The sequence below is a fragment of the Urocitellus parryii genome, chromosome 7 (assembly GCF_045843805.1).
Source record: "Urocitellus parryii isolate mUroPar1 chromosome 7, mUroPar1.hap1, whole genome shotgun sequence".
Lineage (NCBI taxonomy): Eukaryota > Metazoa > Chordata > Mammalia > Rodentia > Sciuridae > Urocitellus > Urocitellus parryii.
The window spans coordinates 63,306,070-63,325,778 of record NC_135537.1 but is presented as its reverse complement, the minus strand read 5'-3'; the positions used below and the strand labels follow the sequence as shown (position 1 = coordinate 63,325,778).

Here is a 19,709-nt window from a genome sequence, read left to right as displayed (position 1 = left end):
CTAACAAGGACCTGAACTGCCTACTAAAATTCATTGGTTTCCTGCTGTTTCTCCTTTTCTATCTTCCTTTCCACAATCACTTCTTTTTATCAAAATGCTCTTTACCCATCCCAAATGATCTTATAGTGCATTGTCCTAGAATACCAAAAAAAAAAAAAAAAAAAAAAAAAAAAAAACTGTTTTCACCAACTTCTTCCCTGGGCAACAAAGCAGAATCTGGATAACAGATATCCAAGAAGGTGATGCCTCCTTCACCCAGACAGCAAATGCCTTAGTTAAATGACGGTCATTCAGACAAACACATTCTAACCCCTACCACTACCCCATGCTGAGGACCCAACCCAAAGCCTCCTGCATGCAAGGCAAGCATTCTATTACTGAGCTACAATCCCAGGCACACTTCTAACTTACAATTCAAAGAGAATGATACAATCTGAATTTAAAAAAAAAAAAAAAGTTTTTTTGAAATTTTTAGTGGAAAAAAAAAATGAAGACTAGGACTCTAGAATTACATTAATACAGTAGTCCAATGTGGTAGTCACTAGCTAAATGTGGCTATTTTTTAGCTGGTTAAAATTAAATGAGATTTAAAATTCAGGTCCTCAGATTTACCATTCCCAATTCGAGCGCCTCCTAAACACAAGTAGCTACAGGTTTTTGAATTAAGATACCACAGAGAACATTCCATCATCCCCCAAAATTCCACTAAACAGGTGCTCTGGAATTTTGATCTAATAAAGGGCTGAATCCCTTTCCCAGGGAAATCCTAGGTTTATCCTTCCCCTACTGGCCCCAAACAGGAAACTGAACCTGTTCTTACACATGCCAGTCAACCACTGTTTCATCAAGCTGTATTTCCAGATCTTTTATTTATTTACTTATTTATTTATTCATTCATTCATTCTGTTAATTTTGAGACAGGGTCTTGCTGAATGGCCCAAGCTGGCCTTAAAACTCATGATACTACTGCCTGTCCAGATGAAAACAAATGCTAGGAACTCAACTTTCCTAACAGATAGTAATTGTTATTATCTGGTTTCCAAAGAATAAGACTCCTCTCTTCAACAATTAAATACAAAATTGATACTTTAGAATTTTTATAATTAAATTAGAGATTCACATAATATAAAATAATTAAGCATTTTAAACTGAACATTTCACTAATATACATACTCCCAATAAGTTAGACTCAATGACCTAAAGAACTGACGACATTATTTTCTACCAACTGAAGTTTTATCCATGACCTAATTAACAGATCAAAACCTAGGGGATGCTATCTACAATGTGGAGTGTGCCTACCTCAGACATTTTGAATGTTTTATATGAAGTTATGTCACTAGGATATTTGGGGGGTTAATAGCTGTTTTATTTGTTTAAAACGGAATAAAAATGTGAAGCACGATTTTTTTCCCCTCCCACAAATAACTTTTGAAAGTGTCATTAACAGTATGTTGTTTAACAATTGGTTAACACACAGCAAAAACGTATTCTAAAAATAACAAAGTGAGTTGTGCTAGCATTACCACTATATCCTATCACTACCTAGCAGGGTCAAAAGAAACACAAGGAAACTGTTGCTAGGGCCACCTGGTAAGAGTCAAGAGAGAAACACGAAGCTCAGACCGGCTACACACAACAAAAAACTCGCCTACCTAGTTTCAGTTGTGCTCCATATCTTATTTTCTGGTAATTTAAGTAATTTGTCTTGTTTGGTTATACTTGAGTGGTCTTACAGAGAAGTCACTAGCCACATATGGTTAAATTTAAATTAAATAAAACTAAATTTTCAGTTCTTCAGTCTTGCTAAATCCCATTTCAAGGAATCAACAGTCGTATGCGGCTGGGAGCTACCATACTGGCCAGGGTAAATCTGGAACATTTTCATCATGACAGAAAGTTCACAGGGATAAGTTATATATTTGCTATAAAAATTCATTATTACCACTATATCAAAGTACAAGGCAAACTCTCTTTAAAAAATAACTTGGGAGGGGCTGAGGCTGCTGTAACTCAGTGGTAGAGCACCTGCCTTACCCAGGTGAGGCACTGGGTTCGATCCTCAGCACCACATAAAAATGAATTTTAAAAAAGATATTGTGTCCAACTACAATTAAAAATTATTTTTAAAAAATAACTTGGGAAACACTAGACACATTCTGGCAAATTTCTAGCATATTTAAAATATTTTCTTTTTCCTAAACTTTAAACTCAGTGACAGTCAGGATATGTGACCAATGTACAGTTATTTTCACATTATGAAGGGAACACTTAATTTTATACAGACTGTATACAGATTACACTTCAATAAATATATACAAACATCACACATGACATTTGGTAAACACATTATATTTGATAGGTATAATACAAGTACAGCTTTTCAATTTACTTCCTATCTCATTTTTCTTGAACAATATTTTAAAATAAATGTGAAAACATGAAATATTTAAATCATTGAAAAACTATAGTACATAAAGTTTAATGATAAACAAAAGGGCTGTTCCCCATATTTAAAATGGAACAAAGATATAAATGCTCTTGGGCTGGGGATGTGGCTCAAGCGGTAGCGCGCTTGCCTGGCATGTGTGGGGCGCTGGGTTTGATCCTCAGCACCACATAAAAAATAAAATAAAGATGTTGTGTCCACCGAAAACTAAAAAATAAATATTAAAAATTAAAAAAAAGATATAACTGCTCTCCTTCCTGCATTCCAGGCTCAATGCTAACATGAATCTTTTATCTCTAAAATTCTATAGCTCTCTCTGGTAAACTTTAAAAAGTTCTGTTATGAGATGGATCAAAATTGTCTCCAAAAATGTAAACTTCACATAGTTGGAAAATGTGGGTTCCCCTTGCTAGCAATTCTTTTTTAAATTTAACTCTACATTAAACCTCAACAATCCTCTTTATTTTCTTTCACGCCCTTCCCACTTTTAAGGCAAGTGAAGTTACTTAAGAAAAAGAAACAGATTGGAAGAAAGAAGCATTAAAAAGATCTGAAGTGCTACAGCCTTCACACATCAGATGAATTCACAACTGTGTGTTCGGGTGGCCAGAACCCACCTGTGGAAAACCAGCAGGAAGGTGCTGGTAACAACCAAGGGGTGAAGTGGGTCTCTGACGTTAAAAAGTATAGACTTAGTGCTACTGAACTATACATACACCTATGGATCATTCAGTAGGTTAACTTCTTGGGTCCTGGAGGGAATACCAACAAACCTCCCCAGTAATATGAACCAGGATGTCAACTTAACCTGCCACTTGAAGTTTCTAAAAATTAAGAGATGGTTTTCACCTTGATTGAAATTAAACACGGAGGAAGTAGCTGGCATTTTACACACAGTACCACATTTCCTAGAGATTCAATTAAAAAGAAATAAAATAATGTCATAGTAATTTTGCTTCCCCCCCAAATAAAAACATGATGAATTTTGGTTTGCTTTCAAAGAATCTGATAAATCTATGTTTAAGGCATTGATAGTTAATGTCCTGTTTTACAAAATAAGGGAAAGTCTTTTCACTTTAAGGTGAAAGAGTAAAATGTGAAAACAGAAAGCATTCCAAGAGCTCATTTCAACAACCACAGCAGCAGCAGTTATAATAGAAGTATTTAACATTTATTGGGCACTTATCGCATGCCACATGCTGTGCTAAAAACTTTACAGCCATTATCTCATTTAAGCCTCATAATAATCCTGCGCAATTGGTACAATTATTATCCTCAGGAAACTAAGGCTCAAGGAAGTTAAGTAAGTATTTCAAATGACTTAACAAAAAATTTAGAAGAATCACATGCAAATAGATCTCTCAGTGAGCATGAAGGCTGTGGTCTTCATAGCTCTGGGCTTCTGCTCCCACCAACCTGTGCCAGGTGTGAGGGGCAGAGTCCTGGCAGCATCACCCAGTGTGTGTCCACCGGAGAGAGTAGTAGGGGGTGTGAAATGGCACAGGAAACACTAAGTGAAAGAAGTAAACTGACACCTCTTTCCACTTTCCTATTCTTGGAATTAAATTTACAGTTAACATGAAATACCACTCCAGCATCTAACATCATTCAATACTTCAATGTGAGAAGTTTATTAAAACTGATCTTGTGATTTTATGAATGGCAAGTCTTTAAACTGGTTTTTTGTTTGTTTGTTTTTCTAAAGACCTTATTTACATGTCAATATTGATTTTTCACTTTCTTGCAAAAACTAATGCCCTAAGCTTTAAGCTCAGCTCTAAAGACAGATCTTTTCCAAAATTAGACTGTAAAATGCTTCCTTTCTTGAGCGAAGTCTTCCACCACCATTTCCAAGTAAGAGGGACACCTGCTGAGTGAGAGGTCAAGGGGTGTGAGATGTGCACAGGAAGGCCACAGTTACCTTACACCAGTGGAAAGATGACGGTGCTCCTGTAACATGTTCCCCTGTTCAGATTATACATATTGTAAGTGAAGGGGGTGGGGGGACCACAGGAATAGCTGATGGAAAAGAAATACAGCGTGGCCTTTCACTCAATCATCAAACACTTTCCCAAACAACTCTGACTTTTCTCCTTTAATCAGGGTATGCCTCCATGTACTCCAAAAGCTCTCCTTCATGGAAAGGTCTCTGGTAGGAGAGCAGTCAAAAATGGAGTCAGCTCAGTAATGGGCAATGTAAAGCAAAGTCAGCATCTCCTACATACTTATTGCCCCAGCCCCCTTTCTCCCTGAGGTTACTCACAGATTATCTATGGATTTACAGTTGGTACAACAGATGATGGAGAGTAACATTATTAAGATGTCAAGAATAAGGTAAAAGGTTAAATTCTCCAGGTTAGTTCCTGACTGCCCATTTCTGGCCACCTCCAAAGTGATATTAGTTTAGTGTCTCTTCATGCTAACATTTAGCACCGTTTTTAAAACAGTGGAAACAAACACATCATAACTCTGAATAACCCCACAGTTTTATGTTTCTTTAAAGTTAATGGGAATGTTCAGGCCATAAAAGTATGTTCAAGCCACAAGAGTCCATAAAGAAATATCATCTAAAAATTAATTTAAAATATTCTTCTATTCAGTAAGAATGTTAAGTCTATATACACCCCTTTCGTTGAAGAGCATATTAAAGATATAACTTAAAAGGTTAGAAAAAGGATGATCTCAAATTTCTTGCCTACTAACTAGCAGGGAAAGACACCCTGCAACCTCCTAACCCTCTGCACTAAGCAGCCACTGGCAAGAAGCCAGAAACTTCACAGTCCACCAAGAGGAGGAGGGTAGGATTCCTATGCTGGCGCTGCAACCCCACTGCAGCCAGCCAAGGAGGAGGCAGGCAGGACACAACACAACTCCAGTGAGAACACCTGCCATTCAGAAACAAAGTTTCCCAACATTCCCACCTACAAATCCTAGAGAGCCTACAACTCTTCAGCCCTCAGCCCAAACAGAAAAGCTCTTGGGATTAGTAACTCTTGCTCACATCTTAAAATAACCATTTTTGCTTTTACAAAGATAGGGCTAAAGTCTTGGGATTCTCCTGAAGTCTATGGTGCAGAACTATTTAGAATTAAACCCAGTGAGCAGTGGAGAAGAACAGGTCAAACCCATTTTAAAATCGATCAGAAACATTTTCTTCATTAGGAGGCATTGAAAAGGCATGTTTCCTTTGAATAACTATCTGAATAGCTGAAGGCTAATTCAGACAATGAAACAATTCAGTAAAGAAACACCTTACCTGGCCATCACCTTTCATTGTCCTAGAAACTGCCTGCCAAAAAAGCAAGCAGGATGATGAGTCTATCTACACCAACTTTTTAAGATGGTGCCCATTGCTTAGTTTTTTACCAACTTCTTTCAATTCTCCACTACCGCCACCCCTACATGGCATGCTATAGTCCCTAGAAGGTTCTCCTGTATTTTTTACACTAAGTGAAGAACAAAAGAAGAAAATCTCGATCCTGGTATGACAACAATGCACTATCACCTACTAAAGTTTTGCAAGGCAAAGCACAAGTTTGCTACTGACTTCCTTTGCAGATAAAGATAAGAGCTGCATTCAGCAACAGGGTAAATGAGGGCCACTTCTCTGTGGTGACTTAAAGTTTATCTACTGATTTACAGCTATAACCACAGACAATGGAGCATAACATCAGGATAACAAGACCAAGGAAAATTGTCCAGGTTAGTTCTAGCAGTGGTCTCCCCCAAACTGCCCCTAACCCACTTCCCAATACCTGCCCAGTGAATCATCATTCTGCAGGTACTACCTTTCTCAATGATTGATGAAATGTAAGAAAAAGAAAAAACAACTAAAGCAGAGAAGAAAAAGTCAAGGAAAAATGTGGGGGACACATAACAGTTAAAATGAAGGCTTTCTCCCTTACCCTTGTGGACCAATTTCATGAAGAAACAAGCAGTACTTCTGGAAACAGAAATTCTCAGTTGCCAGGGTGGTTGTTGTGGGGTGAGAGGGTAATTTTAATTACTGAGTGTATCCAACAAAACGCTGAACTAAAATGTTCAGAATGCTACTTCTTCCTATAGGATAGACACAACTTAAAACATCTTACTAGGGACTCCAAACAAATGAAATCTCACTTCTTTTCATAAAATGATACTGATCTCTCTTTTACACACATACACCTCCAATACTGTCCTTACTGATGATAACCAGTGATTCTACTTTAATACTTACCAAAGGTGGGTAACATATATCTTGGAAGACGGCTGCCACAGATTAAACCACTTAAAATGTATTATTTTTCATGAATTTATAATGACTTTTTTTTTTAAATCCTTTGAAGCAACTAGCATGGCACTGTCTGGCACCGTGCTGTTCAATACGGCAGTCATCAGCCACACACAGCTACTGAGCACCCAAAATAATATTCACCCCCCACACCGTGTAAAACACACCAATCTCAAATACTTATGTGAAATATCTCACTTGTTACAATGATTATATGTTGAAATAACAACTGTGATGTACTGGGGGGTTGTGGCTCAGTGGTAGAGTGCTCATCTAGCACATGCGAAGCGCTGGGATCAAACCTCAGCACCACATAAAAAAAAAAATAAAATAAAATAAAATAAAAGTATTGTGCCCAATTACAACTAGATTTTTTTATAAAAACTGTGATATACTGGATTAATAATAATTACTAAAATTAGTTTTATCGGTTTTTTTAATGTGGCTACTAGAATATCTTTTTAATATATTTGTTTTAGTTGTCAATGGAACTTTGTTTTATTTATTTATTTATATGTGGTGCTGAGAATTTAACACAGTACCTCAAACATGCTAGGCAATGCTCTACCACTGAGCTACAATCCCAGCCCCATAGAATACCTTAACTAACATGTGGCTTATACTTGTGGCAGCTCTCTGATCTGGGAACATAGTAAATACTCAAAATGTTATAAATAACAAAATTCTCCATCTACCCTACTAGTGGAGGTTTTTGTCTCCCTTCCACACTCACCCCTCCCTCCGTCTTCCACCATACTGCCAATCTCTGTCCTTAATATGGTGCTTGCAACCTAACAAGCACTAAATTAAAATTTCTTTAACGTAGTCGAATGAGGGCAACCAAGATACAAAACAGGAAAGGCAGCATGTAAATGTGACTTCTTAAAAGTTAAGAAAGTCAACTGGCTCCTTGGGATACCTAGCCAGAGGCCCAATACACAGCTTCAAAAGAAAACTGTAAAACTAAATTCTCATTACCTACAACACTTTTCATAACCTCAGAAAATAATACTCCTTTACAATTTAGGCCCATCATGGTGGCACACACCTATAATCCCAGTGACCTAAGAAGCTAAGGCAGGAAAATTACAAGTTTAAGGCTGGCCTTGAACTTGTCATTTTCCTGCCTTAGCTTCTCAAAAAAAGAAAAAGAAAGAAAGAAAAAAGAAGTAGAGATGTAATTCAGTGGTAAAGCACCCAGGGTTCAATACCCAGTGCCCAAAATATTTTAAAAAGTTACCTAATCGGCAAGGCTACCACGAAGCTGGCTCCTGCTTTCAGACCATGGGGTGAAAGGAAGGGCTGATGGACTAGAAATTTTCCTCTGCTTGAACTCTACATTTGGCATGTTCTACTTTAACCCACTGAATTTCTGATCTCTGGGATGAACCAGCAGCTATTCTGAGGGAAAAATGCAAGCAGTTACTTATTAAGCCATTCTGTTAAGTATATTCAGGTAGTCAGAAGAAAAACTTCAGAGCCTTCATGAAAAACAATACTGGTGCAAGCAACCAGTGGGCCAAGCAAGCAGCAGTAAAGGCCAATGACTTGCTTTACCAAAGGTCGGGAAGAGAGAACCACAGGCCACCAGGATGTGGGAAATACAGTAGGGTCCTCTGCCTTCTGGGAGCAGCAGAAGGGCCACCTGCTTCAATGAGGTCCAGCTGGAGTGCCTGTCTTCTGGGTACACTTGGAAAAGCCCCTGAAATGCCACTTAGGTGACAAGATATTCTATTTTCCATCTTCCTCTGCCTTTTTTTTTTTTTTTCCTGCTAGGAATAGAACCTCCAGAGGTATCCCCAGCCCTTTCTATTTTTTCTTTTGAGACAGGGCCTTGCTAAGTTGCCCAGGCTGATCTCAGCCTCCTGAGTCATTGGGATTACAAGCCTGCGCCACTATGTCCAGTTTCCTCAGATTTCTTTAAGAGTGTGAAAGTATAATGTCAAAGGTAGTGTTGGTAGGTACCTTTCTCCATTAAAAACACTTTTTTTTTCTATTTCTAATCATAACTTGCACAGAAGATGCTTGAGATGTATGGCCATCTTTTTGCACAGATTTACCTTAGAGTTATCAATTACTCTGCCCATATCTGAAATTCTCCATTTACCAGTAATTTCAGTAAAGGATTGATTCCACTTGAGATTTAACAGGAAAAGATTTTCCCAGACAAGATAAAAAAAAAAAAAAAAGTTCAAAAGATGTCATGGAAAGAGAGAATTGAAAAAACACCACTTCTAAATCTTTTTTAATCTCATAAGGTAAAATGATTACCCATTTCCTCAATCTTATGTCTTATGGTCCCTCAAACTTATTTCCTACTTCTGTTCTACTTTATGATGACTGTATTTCAGGATCAAATTAAGGAAAGGGACGCAAATGGTCCCTTTCCTTATTATATGCTTATTCTAAGAATACAAAGTTACAGACCCTAAAAATTCCACAAAAACTTTCTGAAAGAGCAACCCAGCAACAGCAACACCTGTGTAGACTGCACAGTTCAAGTTATTCGAAACTCATGAACTTGCCTGTGACCTGAAGGATAATCAATCCACTTATTCATCTTTTTTTGGATAAGTTTTTCAAATGAACCAAAAACCATTCTTTGGGCTGTGGTTGTGGCTCAGCAGTAGAGTGCTCACGTAGCATGTGTGCAGTGTGGGTTCAATCCTCAGCACTACATATGGATAAAAAAATAAAATAAAGGTATTGTGTCCAACTACAACTAAAAAAAATATTTAAAAAAAAAAAAGCCATTCTTGCTTTTCTTCTGTGTTGTTTGCATCCATGTCCATGGTGAATGGATAAATGTTCCATGCCTGTTACAACCCCCTCTCCACTCTGCACACTCCTGAGTGATATAGAGCGCCCAAGGGTGCCATTTCCGTGCTGAAAATCTCCCAGAGCACCCGGAGGACAAGGCCGGCCAGGCCTACGTAGCTCTCTCTCTCCCCCAGACCTCAGGGTCACATTCCAGTATACAGGGGACACAGCAGGCCCATGGGGCTCTCATCTTTGCACTCACTGTGTGCGCCTAAGGCTCAAACTCCCCGTTACTCATCCATTTCCCAACTGGGATTCTGCACATCTCAGCAAGAACATCAACTGCCCCCCAAAACCCCTCACAGACTGCAGTGACCCAGTGCTGGTCTCAACGGTGAACTTTTCATGGCATATCCTTGCCAGCAAGATCATTCTCTTCCCCCTGTGAGGGCATACAGAGAGCCTCAACATTTGACCAATGTTCCCTGAAACCAAGGAATTAAACTCAAACAACTATGACTACCTTTGACATTGAAATAAGTGACTTTTTTAAAAACTTTTAAACAATGGTGAACACTAGCGAACACTAGAGAGATAATCACATACCAATTTGGGGTTACTTAAACCATGTTACTCTTAATCTCATTATGCCTCTATCCAGAAAGGTATATGAAACTTTAGAAATAATCAAATCAAGGCGATCCAACCCAGGGCCTCACATGTGCTAAGAATACACTCTACCACTAAACTGCCCTCCTGGAACCTGGTCTATTTTTAAATGATTAAGGAACCAATATTTTTAACTTTCCTCAGTTTAAATATCTTCAACAGTTGATAGACATTCTTGCATATAACCCACATAAACACAAGTTCTTTGGAATTCCCAATCATTTTTAAGAATGTGGAGGTCTGAGATAAAAAAAGATTTGAGAACCACTGTTTTAATGAGGTAAAAGAAACATAAGTTAGAGTTTTCCTTTCCTCTGTAAATCTTACTAAATAATCAAAAGTCAAGAGCTTTAGTTAAAGGATATGTCCATAGACCAAAATGTACAAATTTGCATGTTTTAGTTCACTGAATTTTTTTAAAAATATTTTCCTTCAACTTTTCAATACAAAGTTGAGTTTCTCTCTAAAGAAACTTAGATGTTACATGATTTAGAAAATATCAATTCAGAACCCATGAAACAAAGAGCATAACTTGTTCTTTAAAAATGTAAAATTCAAGAGTCAACAAGTCTATATAAAATAAGCTAAACTGGATGCTTATTTCAAACTAAGCTAGTTACCTTCCTTACTACCCAACATAATTTTGAACCACCACTCTGTAATATATAAAATGGGAAAAAAAATCTAATAGTTCTAAAGAAAAGCACAGTTAGACAGTTATATTTGGCAAAAGAGAGGAAGTCATTTAAGGGCGAGAGAGATTTTTCAGCTATGTGACAGCATTGTGGATTACCCATATCGTTATCCTTCTCACACCTTGTAACATGAACTGAAGGAGAAGAAGATTCTTGTACAAATCATACTTTTAGTTATTTTGTAACTAAGGCTATATTTCATAATATTTAACTGTTTCTTAAAAATAAAATTAATTTTACATTGTACCTATGTCGGTAATGACAATTATAAAACAAGGTCTGAGTTTTTGGAAAAGAGAAACTAAAACCTGGAGAACTACCATCCACAGGGTATCATGGACATTATACAAGGCACTTGATATCTATCGACCCACTTGATGTCAAAGTGCTTTTGGGATAGACAGTATTTTTCCTGTTTTACTGATGAAAATCTGAGGTTCAGAGAGATTAGATAACTTGCCCAAGATTGCCAAGCTATTACTACATGGTGAAAGAGGGATTCAAATACCTTGCTCACTTTATGCTCTTCCCAAGACTTTGTGCCCCGATAGTGTTGTTTTCAAAACTGGGTGTGTCAAAATCTTAAGCGGATACAAAGTTAAGCGCAAATAAGAAAGCAAATATGTAACTGTACTTATAAGAAAACTACATACATTCCTTCAAAAGTCCCAAAATGTGGGGCTGGGGTTGTGGCTGAGTGGTAGAGCACTTGTCTAGCATGTGTGAGGCACTGGGTTCGATCCTCAGCACCACATAAAAATAAATAAATAAAATAAAGGTATTGTGTCCATCTACTAAACTAAAAATATTTTTTAAAAAAAGTTCCAAAATTTGTCAATAAAGACACCAGAAGGAGTAGCCACACTTGAGGTCTCCCAATCTCTAGCTCAAGGCATGAAGCCTCTGGCACTCAGACGCCCAATTGCCACAGTCACTAATGTCCTTTGAAGTGTACATAGAGGTATCTTAAAAGGAAATATGGGGGAAAGCAAAAATGCCCATCCAGGGATTTGACCACAATCAATCACAGGGCATCTCCTGCAAATTGGGCTCTTCCTCCAGCTGCTGGAACAAAGACTGAGAAACCAGTACTCTAAAAGATCCCTTCTTTATTAAGACACTTTCCAAAGAATGCAAAAAAAGAATATTACTGGACACTAAGTCACAGTCATTCCTGCCCTAGAGGCCCCCACGCCCTGGCCTCACTCTGCACTCTGGGCCCCACCCCTTCCCACCTCCTTTGTCGGCAAGACTGGGAGAACAGGTCCCAGAATCCTGTTCCACAGGGGAACACCATTCAGCACTCCAGGTCAGCTGTCAGCTGTGGGCACAGAACCTTCTGACTTCACACCTCTCCTGGGACTCCCGGAGGGTGCCCAGCACTGTAGACCGCTTCCCTGAAGGCCTCCACATTCTGAGGTCCCAGGAGCTTTCCAGACCACCACTCCCATAGTCTGGCCCAGGCCCAAGCTTCAGAGTCCCTGGAGTGAATTCCACCTAGATGCCGGAGTGGCTTCCTTTCTTGACCAAACCCTTTTACTTCCACATTGCTTCAAGCCCTCTGCTCCCACTATCTGATCCAAACTGTCCTTGCAAGCCTGGACAAGTAGTTCACACTTCATCTGTTGCTTCCCCATCTTCCCTGCGTCTCATCACTGTCACTGACTCTCCATTTAGTCCAAATTCCTTAAAACAACACAAAAACCCAACAGTCTGGCCCTGACCTGCACTTTTCGACCTAAAGCCCAGGTTTGTTTCCCATGCCTATTCAGCAAGCTCGCCTTGCCATTGCCTGGTTTTGGAAAACCACCCAAAATGTCTTCCCCAGGACCACTGTCTCAGAGTAAATCCTAGCCAAATTCCAAGCACCCTCATCCACAGGCATTTCCTCTGTCTGGACACTTGTCACATAAACGTGCTTGGTCTTTTACTGTTTCATATTTTCACATTCAGGTTTTGTTTCCCCCAAATTATTTTAAGATCAGGAAGAACAAGCACTATTCCTTTACAGCTCTAAAACCAACTACTGTAACCAAAACAACCAGTTGCATCTCTAGATAACCAATACATATTTTTTTATAGCACTCAGAATAACCTGTACACACAGATATTGTTTTCACATAAATCAAGGACACAAACACCAAACATTATAATGGAAAGATGTCTTTGTTAACAATAGAGCTTAAAATTTAAATGTGCTCTCTCATGAATGCTGAAGGATAACAAAATTCTCAGCTTACAAAAAAAAGAAAACTCCTACATCAGTGTTGGGTACCCAAATCTCTTTAACGGCAAATTCTGTGGATTATGGTTTACTGCGGTTTCCTACAGTTTGAAATTTAAATTCATATTAACATTCAACAGCTGGTAAAATAAGTATTACAGAAATACATATTTTGCAGCTTCCCAAGAAAAATATCGTATGAAAGGAGAGAAGAGGGAGACTATTTTGCTGGATACTGAGTTTCTATTTTGCTGGAAACCAAGTTTCAGGGTATTTTTTAAAAGGTGAGGAAGAGAAAACAAGAAAGAATAGAGAAAGAAGGAAGACAAAAACATTTGTCTCAGAGTTGTCTTGGGTGCACTGTCCAACTCCCTGCTAGCAAGGACTCGGCTCCTTACAGGCAGGGACTCGTCTGTTACCTACACATCTGCATCCTGACACAATTCCTGAGATGGGGGTGTTCTGAGGATTCTTGAATAGATGAATAAGTGCATAAGCCAAAACGGTGAGTAAATAAAGAGAGCAACAGGGAAAAAAAAAGAGAGACTCTGAGGCAACTTACAAGATTAAAAAGTAAGGAGCTCATACTGAAAAACCTTTCATGAAGTTTAAAGGAAATTCTATTAGACAAGTTAACCGTGCTGAATTTTACACTGCAGTGCAGGCGGCCTCTGCGTCCCCTTACCTGATGCACAGGCACTTTCTGCGGGGTGTTCTGGGGTGATGGGTGGAGCTGTGCCCAAGGCTGGTGATGAGGGTGTGGGGGTGAAGACTGGTGGTGCAAGCCCGGGTGGGGCTGCAGAGGAGGACAGGTTGGCAACTGCTGAAAAGACGGCTGCTGACCAGGATGTTGTTGGCCAGGTATCAGTCGTTCCTGGATTGCTTGTGGATCTGCAAGGCCAACACCAGGACAACCATTTGGTCTCATGTGCCCGGTCAACTCCCTCGGTGCCGAGGACATGCCCATAAACGGACGAGACTGCTGCATGTTTCTGGGGCCCATATTCCTCTGTCCAATTCCCATGGCACCAGGGGGCTGGTGAGACGGTTGAGGGTGGGGCATATTTGGATAACTGCCAACTTCCATTGGTATCCCAGCACTTCCAGGCCTGACTTGCGGAGGAGGAGTGCCTGCTGGGTTACTCATTGCTTTCATGGGTGACATGGGAGGTGGAGAGGCATAAGTTCCCTGAGGCTGTGAAGGATGCATAGTTTGTGTGTTCATTTGGTTAAGTGAGCCACTGGGGTGGATGGGCTGCTGGTGCATTAGTCCTTGACCACTGTTTGATGGGAATCCTACAGCATTGGGGTATCTTGGTACGGACTGATTCATTGGAGTATTATTTGTAAGGCCTAAATTTTGATTCATCCCTGTATTGTTAACTAATCCCTGATTTAGGTTACTGTAAGGATATCGAGAATACTGCCCTGAGTTGTTTATAGTAGGAGAGGGGACTGTCTGGCTCCGAGAACTAAAGTTAAGGGTTTGTGGTCTAACAGCCCCTTGTTGAGGAGGATTCGGGGAGAATCTGGGACTGTGGGCAACGGATTCTCCATGGAGAGCAGTAGGGGGGTGGTGATGGAACTGCTGCACCGAGTGACGCAAGGAAGGTGCCATGCTGGGACTCTGTTGGGGCACGTGGGACAAGTGGCCAGGTCCTGAGGTGGCAATAAAAGGATTTCCCTGATTGAGGCCCTCTTGACCTTGGGAAAACTGGCTCATCCTCTGCTGTGGCTGACCATGCTGCTGCATGGAAAAATCCCCACGTGCCATATAGCTGCCCATCTGCTGCATGTGCTGAGGGTGGCCCTGCGCTGGTGGCCCCGATGGAGCCGGCTGCGGTGGCTGTGGCTGTGGCTGCTGCTGCTGGTAGGGGGCTCGTATCTGGTCTGGTACCTGAACAGCCCGGGGCCCCCACATAGAGCCACTGTCCACAAAAGATTGCCCGTGCCTTTCGTTCTGCATGCCAGGGTAAACTCCCATTTGACCCCCGCCACTGCCCCCATGGGGCACCTGGGGAACGGGAGGGGCGTGATACTGCGAGTGCGGAGAGGCCAGTCCGTTCCCGGGGGCATTGCTCATCATTCTGTTAGGCTGATCCATCAGATGCATCTTCTGTTGTTCGTACTGATTATAGTGATCGAAATGGGTCAACTTTGTTTGATTTTGATTAGTGGAGGGATGATGAAGGGATGGCTGCAAAGAGGCAAAGCCTTGGTCTATCGGCATTTGCTGACCCATGGGATTTACTGGATTTTCAGGGTATCCACATTCTCCAAGGCCTTCAAGGCCTTCGCTGAAGATATTCCCATCCTCGCCAAAAAGACTCATCATTCCTGGATCCGCCATCTTCTTCCAACACACGGCTCCTCCAAACTACAGCTCAGGAGCTTGTCTGTGCTTCACTTCACTGAGGTGTTTGTCCTCAAAGCCTATAATCCTTAACTAATCTTCTTCATGTCATTCCATATTTCTTTAATTCTCTTGGACCCTGCAGTGTCAGGCAAAGTCTGGATATAGGTCCTAGAAGGGAGTGGGAGATGGGGAGGAGGAAGGAAGAAAACAAAGAATTAGGAACAAATAATAAAAACTGACAGTATTTTACACATTTGAATTTGGTTTCCATCAACAATACTAATCTAGCCCCCTCGCTGAGCTGTATTTTATAAATCTAGTTCACTTTAAGAGAAACTCATTAGCTTCTACCAGAAGCATTATTATGATCGGTTACTTAGAAAGCAAGCAAAACACTAACCTTAACCTTAAATTAATCCATTCACTACACTTCCTAGCGTTCCATTCTTGGATGGAACAGAACAAAAGAACACAACATGAAGCAGCAGCAGCTGCCACAGCAGGCAAGCAGATGTATGAATATAGCCAAGCAGCCCATCTGCTGAACTAAAGCCCTGGAAATGCTCTGGTTACCAACAGCCCGCCCTTAACCTTATTCCCCTGAGCGGTGTAATCAGATGAGCGGCCGCAGCACCGAGGGCTGTGAAAAGCCCAACTTAGTTAAATTGACTAGCGGATTATACAAATACCAAAATCAGTCATTTTGCACAAATTAGATATTTACAACCTATATAAAACTATATAACAGCAGCAGAGGCACTGAACAAGAAAGTACCCATAACGACGTTGAAAAGCAAGCTTGAGAACAGTATTAATAAATTCATAATTTCATTATGTTTAATGGCAGGAATACACAAGATTCAGAAAGAGACTACAAGAAAAGCTTTCATTCTCCAAGAGGACCAATTTCACTCGTGGCTCTGGGCCCACCATGTTCCCAATCTGTGCTGATGGCAGAAGGATCCAATCACCAGGCTCATTTTTCACCCACAGGCACACGACGCTCTGGTAATGGACCAGGACCCCATGTGCCCACTCAAGGAAACTCTTAACTGGATGGACACTTTGTAGAGGATGATTACTCTTGTTAGTAGAAACAAAGACCCTCTCCCCAAACTAGTCAATACTGAAACTTATTTTAATAGAACAAGATTCAAAATATCCATGAGAACCTCACCACTCCCTTAAGCCCTTTTCGGACAAGGCAGGCATGCGGCAAAGTGGGCAGGCACATCCGTCAGCATCCTATGTGCTTCCAACACACAGTGCACACTACCAAATGCTCTGCATTTTATCCAAACTCTTCACAGATTTACTGTCAGATTAAAATAACCAATTTAAAGAATACTTCAACAATCAAAACAGGAAAATGTTTTTGTTGAGGGTTAATAGAACTAAACCTAAGAAAGAACTAATTCATGTAAGAAAAATGCCTAAAATCTTAGACATCTTTGGAATTTAACTCATTTTTTTTTTCTCTTTTAAGCACATTAAGCATTGTGTGATATTGGTCCACTTAGGAGGAAAACAGTATGTTGTTGAAGAATTTCCACAGTGATGCTATAAAACAGGCTTGGTCATAACCTCCACTGACAGGCTTCCACAGGAGTAGGGCAATGAACAATGGCGGACCAACTCCACTGCAGACTTACCAGTGAGACAGATAAAAATTCCACCTCTGCCCATCTTATTCTAACATATTCCTAACAAGGGGAGAATTCTGCTTACAGACAATGTAAACAACATTTCTGCTCACTGTCAGGACTACAGACAGAACACCTGAGTAGGTCTCCAGGTCTGCAGTTTTCAGGTGACAGCTGTCAACTAAAGTCAAAGGTCTCCTCACTCCACCGCTAACTGCCATGAATTTTCTGATCTACTTTCTCCAAATACAGAGGTCAAACGGGCGAGAATCAGGTGTGCATGAAAGCAGTGTTGCTGGAAACAGGCCGCTTTCCTGCGCAGCTACTCAAGTACCAAAAAATCAAGAGCAGTAAAAATATCCCATGCCAAATGCAACGAATGTTTACAAATTGAATTTACTCCTGAAAGGCTTGAGAAGTCAGCCTTCGTTTATTCAAGGTTCATTCTAACTTTTATGAAAATAAACCCTGGAATAGACTTGATAATAGCTTAACACAGCCACAGAGACGAACCACATATCAAAACAACCTTTCGCGTTCGCTTAGGGAAAGTAGTAACATCTACTTTTAAATGTCCTGGAAAGCCTTGTTCCATGGGATAAACAAGGGATCCATCAAGTGTCACAGGAGGAAATGCCAGTGACTGGATGGAGCCACCAACTCCAGTAGGGGGATAGAGGGAGTTAGGTGGCCTGGCTCTATGGTGCCAAGCTCTTGTAGGCCCAATGAGCAGGTAGCAGAGGCAGAATCAGCTCAGAGAAGCCATGGTAGAATTGCTGCTTACTTTTTATCAAGTTAAGGCTCAACAGAACGTGGTAAAGAAGTTGCCTACAGAGGTGGGGAGGATCAAGACAGAGTCTGAGAGTAACTGGACCTCACTTAGCTTTACTCCTCTCATTAAGAGACCATCTCTGTGAAGACTTGAAATAGGCCAGCATCACACGGTACCAAGTAAACATGTCGCCCACAACTGCAACCACGCTCAGGTGAGACCCCACGGAGAAGTTCAAAACCTGTGGTTTTACGACTAGTGTTGTCAGGAATCACTCACACTTTGGCCACCACCAGTGTCTTTCTGCCTCTTTTCTGACCTCCAGACCCAGCTGGAGGCTAAACCAGGAAATCCATCTGGTAGCTGCAGTTCGTATTTCTGATTTGAGCTAATCTAATTAAATTATTTTGCTCCTCTTTTTATTTGATTTCATTTGAATGACCACTTCCCCAAGTCACAGCTGCAATGTATAATTCTGTGTTTCTATAAAAGATACTTAAAACTCCTTTTTGAAGGCTCCTCCCTTCTCTGCATTCGATGTGTTTTCTATGCCTAGATTAGCACTGTTCAACGGACCAAAAATAACAGCTATTATCTGTAATTTTTAATTTTCTAGTAGCCACCTTTTAAAAGTTGCCCCCCAAAAGGAGCAGAATAAATGTAATGGTTTTCACTGAACTCCACTTGTGAAACGTGACGTCTGAACTATAGGATAGGTCACCGGGGAACAGGTTTGGGGGTGAGGAAGAGGCATAACGAGGCAACGTGGCTAAGAGCATCACTGATGCTGCAGAGGTGCATGGTGACACCAATCCCAGCCACTTCAGAGCTGGCAAACACTTGGAGACCTTCTGATCCAAACCTCTCTTCACGTAAAGACCACAAAGCACTTTTACAGACTGAGAAGACCAAACATCTTATACAAAATACCTTAGTGACCAACAACTCCCCAGAACAAAAGCAGTAAATGGATGAAATGGAAGCCTACTAGTAGGATAAAATAGCAAAGGCCTACCCTGGATCCCCTTTATACAGAGATGAGCTAAAACAACTTGCTGCCATCACTGAACACAAGTGCTTCCTTTCAAAGACATGTAACCTTTATGAAAATAAAATATGGCAAATACACTCCACTGATATGATGACTACATATATTAGAACTGAGTTGAAGCTACTGGTAAGTAAGTATTAGTAGGAATAAGCAGGATTAAAAACAGGGAGAGCCAAATCAACAAATGGCACACAAGAGACCAAATGAAAGATTTGTTATAAAAAAAAATTTTTTTCTCTATATATTTGTTATTCGAGTATAAGTTTAATTCTATTTATTATTATTAAACAGCTTATATATTTGATATGTAAACTTAGATATAAATATATATTTGATAAAGTGAATTTTTGACCTAAACAAAATGTAAACAATTCCTAACTACTCTGAGATTCTCACAGTCCAAAGGTATCTGTACAGCTGAGTTTTAATTTAGTACCACAGTGAAACAGAACTTTTCACATCACAGCTGTGAACTGGAAACCTAGCAAGGAAACAGGTGAAAACAAAACACCTTTCACTACAAAATATTTCATACAGCTCAACCACTTTTCATCTAATTGTGTATGCAAAAAGTCAACCCAAGGAAACTTTAAAATAAAAAAATCCAATACATTTGGCAAGTGTGGTGTCATAAGATGTCTGCCTATTAAATGCTGAAGATCATTTTGCGGGTGCATCGTTTGATTTTCAATTGTCCTCTTTGTATCTCTCCCCTCCACCCCCAGAGCCTAAGGTATAGAACATAAGTGTGGCAGTGATTCTGGGGGAATGGGGGTGCGGCATGTACCAGAATTTTCAAGGGAGTGTCTAGCTGCTGGCA

The 19,709-nt window shown here is 40.3% G+C and overlaps 1 protein-coding gene across 3 annotated transcripts in view; it reads right to left on the bottom strand.

Annotated features, from left to right (window-relative positions):
- The window catches only part of Chd7 (chromodomain helicase DNA binding protein 7), a 184,066-nt gene that overhangs the window by 107,601 nt on the left and 56,756 nt on the right, over positions 1 to 19,709 (bottom strand). For all 3 annotated transcript variants that reach the window (XM_026390793.2, XM_026390794.2, XM_077801441.1), the window contains exon 2: positions 13,753 to 15,591. In XM_026390793.2, coding sequence (XP_026246578.2) covers positions 13,753 to 15,417 — 1,665 coding nt within the window. In that variant the 5' untranslated portion in view covers positions 15,418 to 15,591. The remainder of the gene's footprint in view (positions 1 to 13,752; positions 15,592 to 19,709) is intronic.